The sequence below is a fragment of the Micromys minutus genome (genome assembly GCF_963924665.1).
Source record: "Micromys minutus genome assembly, chromosome: 1".
NCBI lineage: Eukaryota > Metazoa > Chordata > Mammalia > Rodentia > Muridae > Micromys > Micromys minutus.
Window position 1 is genome coordinate 26169316 of NC_137969.1, and position 15813 is coordinate 26185128.

A 15813-nucleotide genomic window follows, 5' to 3' on the forward strand; every position below is an offset into this window, starting at 1 on the left:
ACTAGAGCACCCGCATTCAGTAGGGCTGGCAAGATCCTTCCTGTTCCACACGCCTTCAATATTTGGTGCTATTGATCCTTTTGGTTTGAACCAGGATGGTCAAGGTAAAATGGTTTCTGAATGAGAGGTTTTGTTGTTGTTCTTTTACTTTTATAATGTTGAACCATATCCTCAATCCTTGGTTTTGGAAGTCAAAGTCTCAAAATGTAGCCTAAGTTGGTTTCCACCTTACTGTATAGCTAAGGCTCACCTTGAACTGTAATCCTTGTTTTAATTTGTAATGAATACTCCTCATACTTTTTCATATATTCATTAGTCAGTTGTAGCCTTTTTGTGAATTATCTTTATGCTTTTTGTTTTGTTTTGCTTTTAAAGAAATGATTCCCAGGCTGGCCCTGAGCTCCTAGGATCAAGTGATCCTCCTGCCTCAGTTTTCTGAGTAGTTGGGATTACAGGTGTACCTTGGCCAAAAATACTCCTCCGCCTCCACCTCTTTCTCCTCTCCCTACGAGTTGGGCATAGTGCTTTATATGTCAGGCAGGTGCTCTGCCACAGAGCCAAATTCCCAAAACCTGGTCAGATTTGCTCACCTTTCTATTGTCTTATTTGACAACAATTCAAACACAAATATACACATGCGCACATGAACCCATTCTTCTGGGATTTGATCATGATTATAGTAAACTCATTTAATCTGTAGATCAACTTAGAAGAACCAGCATTTTCACAATACTGAACCATCCAGTCTAGGAAAATGTCCCCCCCTCTGTCTAGGCATTCTTTAATTTCTTACAACAGCATCTTACTGTGTAGGAGTCCTGCACATTTTGTAAGACTTTCACCTAAACTGTGATGGCTTTTGGTGCTATTATAAAAGTGATCACTATGTTTTCCAGGCTGGGGACATGGTTCACTGGATAACAGTGCTTGCTGCATTGGCGTGAGGGCCTAATCTGGGCTTGGGATGAATATCTGTAATCCCAATCGTTGGGTGGAGGGGAGAAGTGAGAATTGATCAGGCTTGCTAGCCTGGTAGCCCAGCTGGAAAAACCAGACAAAAAGCAAACCAGAAATTTCCAGGTTCAGTCAGAGACTCTGTCTCAAGACAATAAGGCAAAGGGTAGTAAAGTAGGACACTCAACTTCTTCCTCTGGAAGCGCATGCATAGGCATGCACTTGGTGTACTCATAAGTACAGACACACACCTCCTAACTACTTGTGGCTGACTTCCTTCTGCTCATTTAGTTAAATCCTATGTTAGTTATCTAGAAAGTCTAGGATTGTCTCCCTGCAGGTATAGTGTTCAAAAATAAAGAGAATCTTTGGCTCCTTTACTTCTTTCTCTAGCTTTAACCCTAACCCTAATATAGCCCTATCTCCTTTCCTTTACTGCTCTGATTAGAATTTTCCATCTAGTGTGAAGAAGAGATAATAAGAGTGCGTGTGCTAGTCACAGGGGAGAGTTCCAATAGCTCTACATGAGGTATCATATGTGCTAGAAAGTAAAGCTAGCTTGCTTAGAGCTCCTAACATTTTGGTTGTCATCTCAGCTTTTAAAGTCTGAGCCAACTTTCCAGCCTTCTTAGAACTCTTAATCATGAATGGGACCTGGATTTTAATAAAAGCATTTCTGAGGAACTGCCAGACTGATTTCCAGAGTAGTTGGACCAGCTTACAACCTCACCAACAATGGAGGAGTGTTCCTCTTTCTCCACAGTATCTGCTGTCACCTGAGTTTTTGATCTTAGCCATTCTGACTGGTATGAGGTAGAATCTCAGTGTTGTTTTGATTTTCATTTCCCTGATGACTAGGGATTTGGAACATTTCTTTAGGTGCTTCTCAGTCATTTGATATTCCTCAGCTGAGAAATCTTTGCTTAGCTCTGTACTGCATTTTAAAAATAGGATTATTTGATTCTCTAGAGTCTAGCTTCCTGAGTTCTTTGTATATATTGGATACTAGCCCTCTATCAGATGTAGAATTGGTAAAGATCCTTTCCCAATCAGTTGGCTGCCATTTTGTCTTCTTAACAGTGTCCTTAGCCTTACAGAAGGGTTGCAATTTCATGAGGTCCCATTTGTCAATTCTTGATCTTAGAGCATAAACTATTGGTGTTCTGTTCAGGAAAATTTCCCCTGTGCCCATGTGTTCTAAGTTCTTCCCCACTTTTTCTTCTAATAGTTTCAGTGTACCTGGTTTCATGTGGAGACCTTTGATCCATTTGGACTTGAGTGTTGTACAAGGAGATAGAAAAGGATAGATTTTCATTCTTCTGCATGCTGACTGCTAGTTGAACCAACACCATTTGTTGAAGAGGCTGTCCTTTGTCCATTGAATGTTTTTAGCTCATTTGTCAAAGATCAAGTGACCATAGGTGTGTGGGTTCATTTCTGGGTCCTAATACTACCTGAAAACCAGCTATTCCACTCCTGGGCATATACCCCAAAGATGCTCCAACATATAACAAGGACACATGCTTATAGCAACCTTATTTATAATATCCAGAAGCTGGAAAGAAGCCAGATGTCCTTCAACAGATGAATGGATACAGAAAATGTAATACATTTTACACAATGGAGTACTACTCAGCTATTAGAAACAACGACTTCATAAAAATTCATAGGCAAATGGATGGAACTAGAGACTATCATTCTGAGTGAGGTAACCCAGTCACAAAAGAATACACATGGTATGCACTCACTGATAAATGGATACTATCCCCAGAAAGCTCTGAATACCCAAGAAACAATTCACAGACATTATGAAGCTCAAAAAGAAGGAAGGCCAAATTGGGGATGCCTCAGTCCTTCTTAGAAGGGGAACAAAACTCTCATGGGAGGAAATCAAGGTCAAATGAAGGAACAGGAATTGAAGAAAAGATCACTCAGAAGCCGCCTCATCTGGGGATGCACCACATATGCAGTCACCAAATCCAAGCACTATAGCTGATCTCAAGAAGTACTTACTGGTAGGAACCAGATAGAGATGCCTCCTCTGTCATATAGTAACAGCTGAACATGCTTGCAGCTAACCATCAGTCTGAACTTGGGGACACCAATGAGGGTGCTAAAAAAAAGGACCTAAGGAGGTGAAAGGGATTGCAAACTCATGGGAAGAACAACATTATCACCAACCAAACCCTCCAAAACTCCCAATGGAGTAAAACACCAAATTTTGTGTGCACATTGAAAGACCTATTGATCCAGTTGCATATGTTGCTGAAGATAGCAGTGTCTGGCATCAATGTGAGAAGAGGCTTTTGGCCCAGGGAGGGCATGTTTTCCTAATGTAGGGGAATGTCAAGGCAATGGGGTGGAGAGGGTGATCAGGAGGGAGTGCACCTTTGTGAAGGCAAACGGAGGGGGGAAGGGGCATGGAGTGGGGGGGGGAGGGATAACATCTCAAATGTAAACACAGAGTATCTAATAAAAAAATAAATAAAAGTGTTCCTTTGTAGAGGGTTGGGAATGAGGAGGGTGAGATGAAACATCCACACACCCCTGCTGCCCACTTTCATTACCAGTTGACATAGGACCAGAGCTAAACTGCATGACTTTTCTCATTCATGCTTTAAGAAATAAAAGCCTTTACCCTCTCCCCTCCTGTAAATGAATATCAATCCCATATACATTTAATGCATATGAAAATAATCTTGAGAATCATTTACCATGCCAGCCTTTATCTAGGTACCAGGACCCAGTGGGGAAACAAGACACCAACAGGTTCCTACTGCAGAAGGAGAGAGTGGTATTCAAGGATGAACAGATAGAGGACGCATGCAGCTCCCAGGCCTGATGGGACATCTTAGGAAGCAGGGTGGTGGAGGACAAGGAGCGTGTGGTGCCTCAGTGACTGAAAGGCTGAAGCAGACTCCGATTTCACTCTCAGTGTAAAGATGACCGGAGAACAGTTTGAGTAGGAAACTGTAGACCAATTTAACTCCACAGATTACTGTTTCATGAGAACAGACTGCAGTGGAATGGACAAGTGCAGACAGAGGCAGGAACTCTGGAGAGTGTACTGTTGTATAGGTGAGGTGGCAGTGGGAAGGACCAGGACTTAAGGTAGGTCAGGACCTACCAATGATTCATTATAAACAGGGGGAAAAAACCCAGAATGACAGAAAAAAGGAAATAAATCCAGGTTCTTTGAAAGAAGCCAAAAATACAGAAACAAAACTATGTTGTGTCATAAGCCATAACTACTCATATCTCTCTCATAAAGCTAAATCTGGGTTTTCATGATTCCAGGTGATACATGTTTAAACAGCTCTGAGATCAGTGTCACGTCACTCCACGTGACACTGTCATAGCACACACACAGACTCTGCTGCTATGCAAAGATGCTGTCTAGGAAGAGGGGCTGGTTTAAAATCTCTGTCTCTACAAAGCAGCTAACCTTGATACCAAGAAATAAGTGACCTCAAGGAAATAAATGTTAACACTAAACTCATTGTCTAACCATTACTCATCCTCTGTCTTAACCAGCCTCCACACTTCAGAAGATGCTTCAGTGAACCCTTCAGTAGGAGTGGGAAAGCAACCCTATACAACACACAGCCCACAGCCTGGGACCACTCCTCTAATTCACACCAGCCACCTCATCTTCAGTCCTCACCTGCAATGTGAAAGATCCCAAAGTGCAGAATGATAGTTGAGGGTCCAGTGGCAAACACTTCAGAAACAGAAAAAAAAAAAAAAAAGAAGAAGAAAGAAAATCAAAGGATGGAAAGGTGACTGAGACCAGAGAGGAGAGGAGGCCCACTTTAGAAGGACTAGCAAAAGAATCGTTAAGTACAAAGTGATCATGCATGTGGCCAGAACTGATCTACAGGAGACAACTAACTCATGAGCTGGGCTATCGCAAGGGGAAGAAAAAGTACTCATCAGGCAGTGGCCAGGCGGGAAGAGACTGGGCAGCATGGAGTGGTGGACAGCATAAAACTGGGAACAAGTCAAGAGTCAAAGCAGGACCAGCACTGCCATACACCTACCAGGACTAAATAAGGACATCATCTCAGAGTGAAATAATTCCCAACAGAGTACAGCAAAACTCCACAAAAACTCAATGAAGAAAAAATAGCCCCTAAGTCCATGACCCGAATCAGAGTTTATAACAACTACTGGCCAAAATGCTGTGACTCAAACAATATACATGAAAAGACTATGATGGTTAAGCTTTGTCATCTTGACAAGATTTAGAATCAGCTGGGAGACAAAGCTCTGTGTCTGGGAGGGTATTTCCAGAAAGGCTTAACTGAGCAGGGAAGCCTTACGCTGAACATTAGAGGTGCCACCCCACAGCCTGCAGTCTCTCATAGAGTAAAAGGAGAAAACAAGCTGACTCACAGTCGTATCTCTGCTGACTGCAGATGCAAAGTGACCACCAAGCCGCACTGGTTGTCATGTCTGACAGAATAGTCTGTGTCCTTTCTCAGGCTGTGAACTAAAATAATCCTTCATGCTTAAGTTGCCTTAGATACACATTTTACCACAGCGATAAGAAAAGTAGCTATGACTAAATAAGGTACTTACTACAAATCTACTATTCAATTTTTCTAAGATTCTTTTTTCATTCAGAGCCAAGGCTTCACCTTTCCTCTTCTTTATTCTTTTTTTTTCTAGTTTTTTGCAGGCATACATTTTTCCTGTAGCTCGTACTTGACAGGCACAAACCTAGTTTAAAGGGGGAAAAAAGATTAATATATAACTGACATTTTTTAGGGCATATAAAGTAAACTTTTTTTTCTCTATGATAATCTCCCCTGATAAAGGCTAGATACGGAATGTGTTAAGCCAAGGCCATCTGGGTATTGATAACTCTAAGTTTCAAGCTGGATCTTCCTCAGACTCCCAGTTTCTTGTCACTAGTAGCTGCTGGGAAGGAAGTGAATGAAACTGCGCTTTATCAAGATTCAAGGGAAACTTGTTTTTCTTTGTGATCATGCTGAGTCTATTTAAGTATGTCCTGATATGTCTTTGGAGTCTTATAAAAGCAAAATTTTAGAATATAAAATCTGAAAAACTCTGGGATTTTTGTTTGTTTGTTTGTTTTTAATTTTTGTTTTTTAGCTAAAAAGTTCAAGGCTGGGTATAAAAGCTCCATGTACTTAGGAAGCTAAAGCAGGGCCCATCACTCTCCTGCCAAAGACAAGGTCAAGATGGCAACCCAAGATCACACAACTGGAAATGGCAAGCAGGACTTGGCCTTGGGATTGCACAGCTCTGAAGTACATGTTCTTCTCACATCACTGTGCTACCTTTGGAACCAGTCATACACCAATAGCTCCCCACCACACGTCCCTTGTGAAGCTATACATTGACTTTATAGCACTTAAAGCACAAGCAAGAGAATTACTGTTGGAAAGATAAGTAATTACGCCTGCCTTCCAAGCTCACTGGAACAGGTAGGTATTAATGCTAGGAACTGAGGCTGACAGGGAGCTAGAACCTGCACTTACTCAGTAAGACTCCTGTTGTATAAACTAATCCAGACCCAGGGTTTCTACTCTGCTTTAGACCATTTAGTTCCTGGATAAAAAACACACATAACCTTTATATTTACAATAAACCTTGAGCAACACAAGAGCTGGGCCAATATCTACCTTTTAAGCTATTAGAATCTACTTTCTTATGGGTAACCCCAAATTAACTATTATGTTTCAACTGGGCTGCTCTTAACTCCAATTGGCTAGCCCTCTGGCCAATTCATGGCTCACCTAACCTATGGTAGCATCTCCTTCCTCTTTCACCTTCTCCTCCTCATGGTTCTCCTTTGACCCCAAGCCTAGAAAACCTAAGTTCCACCTATGTCTCTTCTGTCCAATTATTGGTTGTTAGTATCTTTATTTACCAATCAAAAATAAGTTGGGACACATTCTACAGAGGTTCCTTACAGACCATCCCTGTGAAGGGCTTAAAACAGTGTTGGGAGAATTAGCCACATATATAAGTTATGCAAGTCTCCAGCTGTGTAAGGGGCACACCTCCAACAGGAAGTGATGACAGTTCTGGCTCACTTCCTTTACATCAATATGTAAATGGTAACAGAACTCACTTGAGCACAGTAACTCTGTAGCTAGTTTCCTAATTTTGAGGCAATGCTGGTAGATTCTGCCTTTATTTATTTATTTTATATAGATCTCTTTTTAATCAAACTTTTATTTTTACTGATGTTACTGACTATATTTTATTTACATTTAAAATGTTATTCCCTTTCCCTGGATCTCCCTCCATTTCCCCTATCCCAGATCCCTCTGCTTTTATGAGACTGTTCATTCACCCACCCATCCCCACCCCAACATTCCCCTACATTGCAGCATCAAGCCTTGGCAGGACTAAGGGCTTCGCCTCCCATCCTATGCTACATATGCAGCTGGAGCCATGGGTCCATCCACCTGTACTCTTTGAGTAGTGATTTAATTCCTGGGAGCTCTGGTTGGTTGGTAATTGTTGTTCTTATGGGGTTGCAAACCCCTTCAACTCCTTCCATTCTTTCTCTAACTCCTCCATTAAGGACAGTTCTATGGTAGGCTGCAAACATCCCCCTCTGTATTTGTTATGTCTTGGCAGAGCCTCTCAAGAGACAGCTATATCAAGCTCCTGTCTGCATGCACTTCTTGGCATCAGCAAAATTGTTTGGGTTTGGTGGCTGAATATGAGCTGGATCCCTAGGTGGGACAGTCTCTGGATGGCCTTTCCTTCAGTTTTTGCTCCAAGCTTTGTCTCCATATTCTCCTCCTGAGAATATTTTTATTCTCCCCCTAAGAAGAATTGAAGCATCCACACATTGGTCGTCCTTCTTCTTGAGCTTCACGCAGTCTGTGAGTCTGTGAATTGTATCTTGGGTATTCCAATTCCAAGGTTTTGCACTAATATCCACTTAACAGTGAGTGCATACCATGGGTGTATTTTTGTGATTGGGTTACCTTGCTCAGGATATTTTCTAGATCTATCCATTTTCCTAAAAATTTCATGAGCTCATTATTTTTAAGAGCTGAGTAGTACTCCATTGTGTAAATGTACCACTTTTTTTTTTATCCATTCCTCTCTTGAAGGACATCTGGGTTCTTTCCAGCTCCTGACTATTATAAATAAGGCTGCTATGAATATAGTGGAGCATCTTTTGGGAATATACCCAGGAGTGGTATAGCTGGGTCCTTAGGTAGTATTATGTCTAATTTTTGGAGGAACCCCAAGACTGATTTCCAGAGCAGTTGTACCACCTTGAAATCCCACCAGCAACGGAGGAGTGTTCCTCTTTCTCTACATCCTTGCCAGCATCTGCTCTCACCTGAGTTCTTAATCTTAGCAATTCTGACTGATGTGAGGTGGAATTTCAGGGTTGTTTTGATTTGCATTTCCCTGATTACTAAGGATGATGAACATTTCTTTAGGTGCTTGTCAACCAATTCGATATTCCTTAGTTGAGAATTGTTTGTGTAGCTCTGCACCCCATTTTTAATAGGGTTATTTGATTCTTTGGAGTTTAACTTTTTGAGTTCTTTGTATATATTGGATATTAGCCCTCTATCAAATGTAGAATTAGTAAAGATCTTTTCCCAATATGTTGGGTGCTGTTTTGTCCTAATGACAGTCAGTGTCCTTTGCCTTACAGAAGCGTTGCAATTTCATGAGGTCCCATTTGTCAATTCTTGATTTTAGAACATAAGCCATTGGTGTTCTGTTCAGGAAATTTTCCCCAGTGCCAATGTGTTCAAGGATCTTCCCCACTTTCTCTTCCATTAGTTTGAGTGTATCTGGTTTTATGTGGAGATTGTTGATCCATTTGGACTTAAGCTTTGTACAGGGAGATAAGTATGGATCAATTTCCATTTTTCTACATGCTGACCACTAGTTGGACCAGCACCATTTGTCGAAAATGGCATCTTTTTTCCACTGGATGGTTTTAGCTCCTATGTCAAAGATCAAGTGACCAGAGGGTTTATTTGTGGATCTTCAATTTTATTCCATTGATCTACCTTCCTGTCTTTGTACCAATACCATACAGATTTTATGGCTATTGCTCCATAATACAGCTTAATATCAGGGATGGTGATTACCCCAGAAGTTCTTTTACTGTTGAGAATAGTTGTCACTATCCTGGGTTTTTTGTTATTCCAAATAAATTTAAAAATTGGTCTTTCTAACACTATAAAGAATTGAGTTGGAATTTTGATGGGGATTTCATTGAATCTGTAGATTGCTTTTGGCAAGGTGGCCATTTTTACAGTATTAATCTTACCAATGAATGAGCATGGGAGATCATCTATCTTCTGAGGTGAACTTTCTTTCTTCAGAGAGTTGAAGTTCTTGTCATACAGATCTTTCACTTGTTTGTTTAGAATCACACAAAGGTATTTTATATTATTTGGGACTATTGTGAAGGGTATCATTTCCCTCATTTCTTTCTTAGCCTGTTTATCCTTTGAGTAGAGGAAGACTACTGATTTGTTTGAGTTAATTTTATATCCAGCCACTTTACTGAAGTTGATTATCAGCTCTAGGAGTTCTCTGGTGGAATTTTTGGGGTCACTTATATTATCTGCAAATAGTGATATTTTGACTTCTTTCTTTCCAATTTGTATCCCACTGACTTCCTTTGTTGTTTAATTGCTCTGGCTAGGAATTCAAGTACTATATTGAGTAGGTAGAAAGAGAGTGGGCATCCTTGTCTAGTCTCTGATTTTAGTGGGATTGCTTCAAGTTTCTCTCCATGTAGTTTGATGTTGGCTACTGTATATTGCTTTTACTATGTTTAGGTATGGGCCTTGAATTCCTTTGAGTTTGTTTATATAGTTGATTTATGTTGATGTATTTTCATATATTGAACCATCCCTGCATCCTTGGGATAAAGCCTACTTGATTGTGATGGATGATTGCTTTGATATGTTCTTAAATTTGGTTTGCAAGAATTTTATTGAGTATTTTTGCATTGATATTCATAAAAGAAATTGGTCTGAAAAAAGTTTTCCTTCTTTGTTGGGTCTTTGTGTGGTTTAGGTATAAGCGTAATTGTGGCTTCATAGAAGGAATTGGGTAGGGTTCCTTCTATTTCTATTTTGTGGAATAGTTTGGAGAGTATTGGTATTAGGTCTTCTATGAAGGTCTGATAGAATTCTGCACTAAACCCATCTAGTCCTGGGTTTCTTTTGGTTGGGAGACTTTTGATGACTGCTTCTATTCCTTTAGGGGTTATGGGGCTGCTTAGATGATTTATTTGATCTTGATTTAACTTTGGTACCTGGTATCTGTCTAGAAAATTTTCCATTGATCCAGATCTGCCAGTCTTGTTGAGTATAGGCTTTTGTAGTAGGATCTGATGATCTTTGAATTTTCTGAGTTTCTGTTGTTATGTCTACCTTTTCATTTCTGATTTTGTTAATTTGAATACTGTCTCTATGCCCTCTGGTAAGTCTGGCTAAGGGTTTGTCTATCCTGTTGACTTTTTTTTTTTTTTTTTTTTTTTTTTTTAAGAATCAACTCCTTGTTGATTCTTTGTATAGTTTTTTTTTTTTGTTGTTGTTGTTGTTGGTTTTGTTTTTGCTTCTACTTGGTTGATTTCAGCCCTGAGTTTGATTATTTCCTGCTGTCTACTCCTTTTGGGTGTATTTGCTTCTTTTTGTTCTAGAGCTTTTAGATGAGCTGTCAAGCTGCTAGTGTACGCTCTTTCCAGTTTCTTTTTTGGAGGTACTCAGAGCTATGAGTTTTCCTCTTAGCACTGCTTTCATTGTGTCCCATAAGTTTGGGTGTGCTGTGCCTTCATTTCCATTAAATTTTAAAGTCTTTAATTTCTTTATTTCTTCTTTGACCAAGTTATCATTGAGTAGAGCATTGTTCAGCTTCCATGTGTACTTGGGCTTTATATCATTTTTATTGTTATTGAAGACAAGTCTTAGTCCATGGTGATCTGACAGGATTAATGGGATTATTTAAATCTTCTGGTATCTGTTGAGGCCTGTTTTGTAATGGACTACAAGGTCAATTTTGGATGAGGTAGCATGAGATTCTGAGAAGAATCTTTTGTTTTAAAATGAAATGTTCTATAGATATCTGTTAAATCTATTTGGTTCATAACTTCTGTTAGTTTTACTGTGTCTCTGTTTAGTTTCTGTTTCCATGATCTATCCATTGATGAGAGTGGGGTGTTGAAATCTCCCACTATTATTGTGTGAGGCGCAATGTGTGCTTAGAGCTTTAATAATATTTCTTTTATGAATGTAGATGCCCTTGCATTTGAAGCATAGATAACCAGAATTGAGATTTCATCTTGGTGGATTTTTTTTTTTTTTGATAACTTTTGGTTGTAACTCGATTTTATTGAATATTAGAATGGCTATTCCAGCTTGTTTCTTGGGACCATTTGCTTGGAAAATTGCTTTCCAGCCTTCTACTCTGATGTAGTATCTTTCTTTGTCTCTGAGGTGTGTTTCCTGTATGCAGCAAAATGTTGGGTCCTCCTTGCATATCCAGTCTGTTAGACTGTGTCTTTTTATTGGGGAATTGAGTCCATTGGTGTTGAGAGATATTAGGAACCAGTGATTGTTGTTTCCTGTTATTTTTGTTGTTAGAGGTGGAATTGTTTTTGTGGCTGTCTTATTTCAGGTTAGTTGAAAGAAGTTTACTTTCTTGCTTTTTCCAGGGTTTGGTTTCCCTCCTTGTGTTGGAGTTTTCCATTTATTGTCCTTTGTAGGGCTGTATTTGTGGAAAGATATTGTATAAATTTGGTTTTGTCATGGAATATCTTGGTTTCTCCATCTATGTTAATTGAAAGCTTTTCTGGATAGAGTAGACCAGGCTGGCATATATGGTCTCTTAGGATTTGTAGGACATCTGCCCAAAATCTTCTAGCTTTCATATTCTCTGTTGAGAAATCTGGTGTGATTCTGATAGGTCTGCCTTTGTATGTTATTTGACCTTTTTTCTTTACTGATTTTAATATTCTCTGTTTGTGCATTTTCTGGTTTGACTACTGTGTGACATGAGGATTTTTTTTTCTGGTCAAATCAATTCAGAGTTCTGTAGGCTTTTTGTATGTTTATGGGCCCATGTTTCTTTAGGTTAGGGAAGTTTTCTTCTATAATTTTGTTGAAGATATTTTCTGGCCCTTTAAGTTGGGAATCTTCCCTCTCTTCTATACCTATTATCCTCAGGTTTGATCTTTTCATTGCGTCCTAGATTTCCTAGATGTTTTATGTTAGGAGCTTTTTGCATTTTCTTTTGACTATTGTGTCAATGTTTTCTATTATATCTTCTACCCCTGAGATTCTCTCTTCTATCTCTTATATTCTGTTGGTGATGCTTTAGTCTATGACTCCTGAACTCTTTCCTAGGTTTTCTATCTGCAGGGTTGTCTCCTTTTGTGATTTCTTTGTTTCAATTTCTGTTTTTAGACCTTGAATGTTTTTGTTCAATTTCTTTACCTATTTGCTCATGTTTTCCTGTAATTCTCTAAGGGCTTCTACCTACTTACCTGTGTTGTGCTGTATTTCTTTAAGGGAGTTATTTCTGACCTTCTTAAAGTCCTCTAACATCATCATTAGTTGTGATTTTAAATCAAAATCCTGCTTTTCTGGTGTGGTGGGATATCCAGGACTTGCTGTAGAGGGGGAACTGAATTCTAATGATGCCATGTGGTCTTGGTTTCTGTTGCTTACATTCTTGAATTTGCCTCTTTCCATCTGCTTATCTCTGGTGTTAGCTGGTCTTGCTGATTCTGTGGTTTGACCCTCCTGTCAAGCACTACTGGGGGACCAGTTCTCTCCCAGCAGGGTCTGGGTAGAGATAGCTGTGGCACAGGGTCAGCACAGGGCACAGACAGAAGCCTGAAGAATCCTGTCACAGACTGCTCCTCTGTCTGTTCCTGTGTCCTGAGGGCTCTGGGTGGGACTCACAGGACAGAAATGGTGGTCTTACCTGTGTTCTCAAGGGTTTCAGCACTTCTTGGAGACCAGCTCTCTCCTAGTGGGGTCTGGATATATAGAACTGTAGCATAGGGTCAGCTCTGGGCACAGGGGGAAACTGCTCTGCCTTTATTTTAAAGTAGAATTCAAGAGCATGTATGATTTAATTCACATCTGGGCAGTGTAACCTGCCTCTGTTTTGAAAAAGTGTTAGTTCCTAATGGCATGCCTGTCTCATGTGGACTTGGAAATCCATAGACTGAATATGACCACTACAGATAATTAATGGGACAATTAGCATCCCATTATTATTTTATTTTATTGTATATCCTATGTATTTACATTTCAAATGTTATCCCTTTTGCACCTACTCCCATCCCCTTCCCCTCCCCTTTCCTCCATGAAGGTACTTTCTCTCCCAACTCCCCTCTTACACCTCAGAGCCTTGGCATTCCCCTACAATGGGAAAATGAGCCTTCACTAGACCGAAGTCCTTTCCTCCCACTGATGTCAGAGAATGCTATCCTCTGCTACATATGCACCTGGGGCCATGAGTCTCTCCATTCATACTCATTGGTTGGTGTTTTAATCCCTGGGAGCTGTGGAAGGTTTGGTTGGTTGATAATGTTGTTCTTCCCATGGGGTTGCAGACCCTTTCAGCTTCTTCAGTTCTTTCTCTAGCTCCTTCATTGGGGTCCCTGTGTTCAGTCCAATGGTTAGCTGCAAGCATCCTCATCTGTATCAGTTTCGCTCTAGCAGAGCCTCTGAGGAGGCATCCATATCAGGCTCCTGCCAGTAAGCACTTCTTGGCATCAGCAATAATGCTAACATCTCTTTAAATTATCACAATAGAACAGTGTGCTATTTTCTATCTAGCTACTACAAATGATCTCTATCCAGAACAACCACTGTATTTTAAGCACACCCCTCATAAATCTCCGTGATGTTTCCCTAAAATTTTCTAAATTCATACATTTTAAAATATTCTTTTAAAGGTGTTGAGGATCATACTGGAGGCATTGCATATGGGAGGCAAGGACTGTACTATGTTCTATATCCCTAGGTCTGAATACTTCTTTTATTTTTTCCTCAGATGGGGTCTCACTATGTAATCTAGAACTTGCTGTCTTTGTAACTCAGCTTCCCAATTACAGGCATAGACCATCCCAAGAGGCTCTGAACACCTTTTAATGCACGTATAAGCTACATTTATAGCTATACTGATTAGTTTTCAATCAATTTGACACAACCTAGAGCTTAGAATAGGAAATTTCAATAGAGGAATATCCTCCATCAGATTGCCCTGGGACATGTCTGTGGGCTATTTTCTTGGTTGTTAATTATAGAGGAGAGTTTAGCCACTCTGGCCAGATGGGCCTGGGTTGTATAAGAAAGCTGGTTGAGCAGGACCCAGAGAAAAGCAGCCAGGAAGCAGCATTCATGCATGGTGCTGCTTCAAATTCATGCTGTAGTCTTCCTGGATGATAGTTATATTTTGGTCAGTGTTTAATCACAGTCCCAAAAAAGCAAACTAAGACAATGTCAAAACAGAGCCAAGTTAAATGAGCATATTTGACAATGTCATCTGATTAGATACAATAGCATGCATTTATTTGTGGTCCCAGCTTGCTGAGGCACTAGGAGCTCTTGAGCTCAGGACCTAACTTAGATAAGCTAGTGAGACTTCATCTCTTCAAAAACAAGTAGGGCTGGAGTGATGGCTCAGTGACTGCTCTTCCAAAGGTCCTGAGTTCAATTCCCAGCAACCACATGGTGGCTCACAACCATCTGTAATGAAATCTGATGCCCTCCTCTGGTGTGTCTGAAGACAGCTACAGTGTACTCACATAAAATAAATACATCTTTAAAAAAAACAAAATAAGTAGTACTCTATGCAACATAAACTTCAGAGCTAGTCCTGAATAACAGAAAGTTCACAAAATTTTCAATCTGGACAAACTGCCTAACTTGAACCTCAATCATGAAAAATTAGCTTCTGTCAGAATGGAAAGTATAAAGTAAAGTCACAAAGATAAAAAGTTACGTTGTTTCAAAGCTTAAAGCAAAATACATTACGTTCAAAGATTCACCTTCATTTCAAGTTGCCTATTCTCAAAATGCACAATAAGGAGATAACTGTATTGGCAAAGTTGATACATTACTCACATGTGTGGATGGCCAGCTCTTTCTCTAACAGAATTACTGCTGGCACAGGTTACTCACCTCTCCAAATCCGCCTTTTCCTAGAACTCTATATTGTCTGAATGTGTTCTGTGTTACTGGACGCCTAACCAATTAAAAACAAAGTTTCAGATGTCATATTGCAGTTACAAAATTGAAAAGCCTACCTAGAACTGGTGTTAACCCTATCTGTTGGCCCATATTCCCTAAAACAGTTCTGGAGATGAAGATGCCTATGCTAGGACTCATGGCTCTCATCTTTTCATTCAGAGAAGCAAGCACATTTAAATTTTATTAAAGACACTGACACAAATACAGAACAGCTCAATTATCCCCTATAATTTAAGCATGCAAGTACTCATTCTAGGAAATATGTATGTTTACAACTCATGGAACAATCTTTTTGTTCCCCATGAAAAATTTTTTGGCATACTTTCCAACCTGCCAAAAAGCTGCTGAGGAAAACTGTATGAACATAGCACACTTTCGTTATATAAAGTACCTCAAAATGTAACCTCTCAAGAAAAAATGTGTGTGTGTGTGTGTGTGTGTGTGTGTGTGTGTGTGAAGGGGGGAGAGACAAGAGATGAGAGAGAGGAGAGAGGGAGGGGTGGCACACACCTTGAATCCTAGTACTCAAGACACAAAGGCAAGGGCTGGGGAGACGGCTCAGAGGTTAAGAGCACTGACTGCTCTTCCAGAAGTCCTGACTTCAATTCCCAGCAACCAC

General features: G+C 40.0%; 1 protein-coding gene across 1 annotated transcript in view; it reads right to left on the reverse strand.

The window, feature by feature from the left end:
* The window catches only part of GRK4 (G protein-coupled receptor kinase 4), a gene marked incomplete at its 5' end in the record, with an annotated part of 81453 nt that overhangs the window by 37739 nt on the left and 27901 nt on the right, over positions 1-15813 (reverse strand). Inside the window, 2 exons of the mRNA XM_080922434.1 lie at positions 5536-5676; positions 15126-15189. Coding sequence (XP_080778560.1) covers positions 5536-5676; positions 15126-15189 — 205 coding nt within the window. The remainder of the gene's footprint in view (positions 1-5535; positions 5677-15125; positions 15190-15813) is intronic.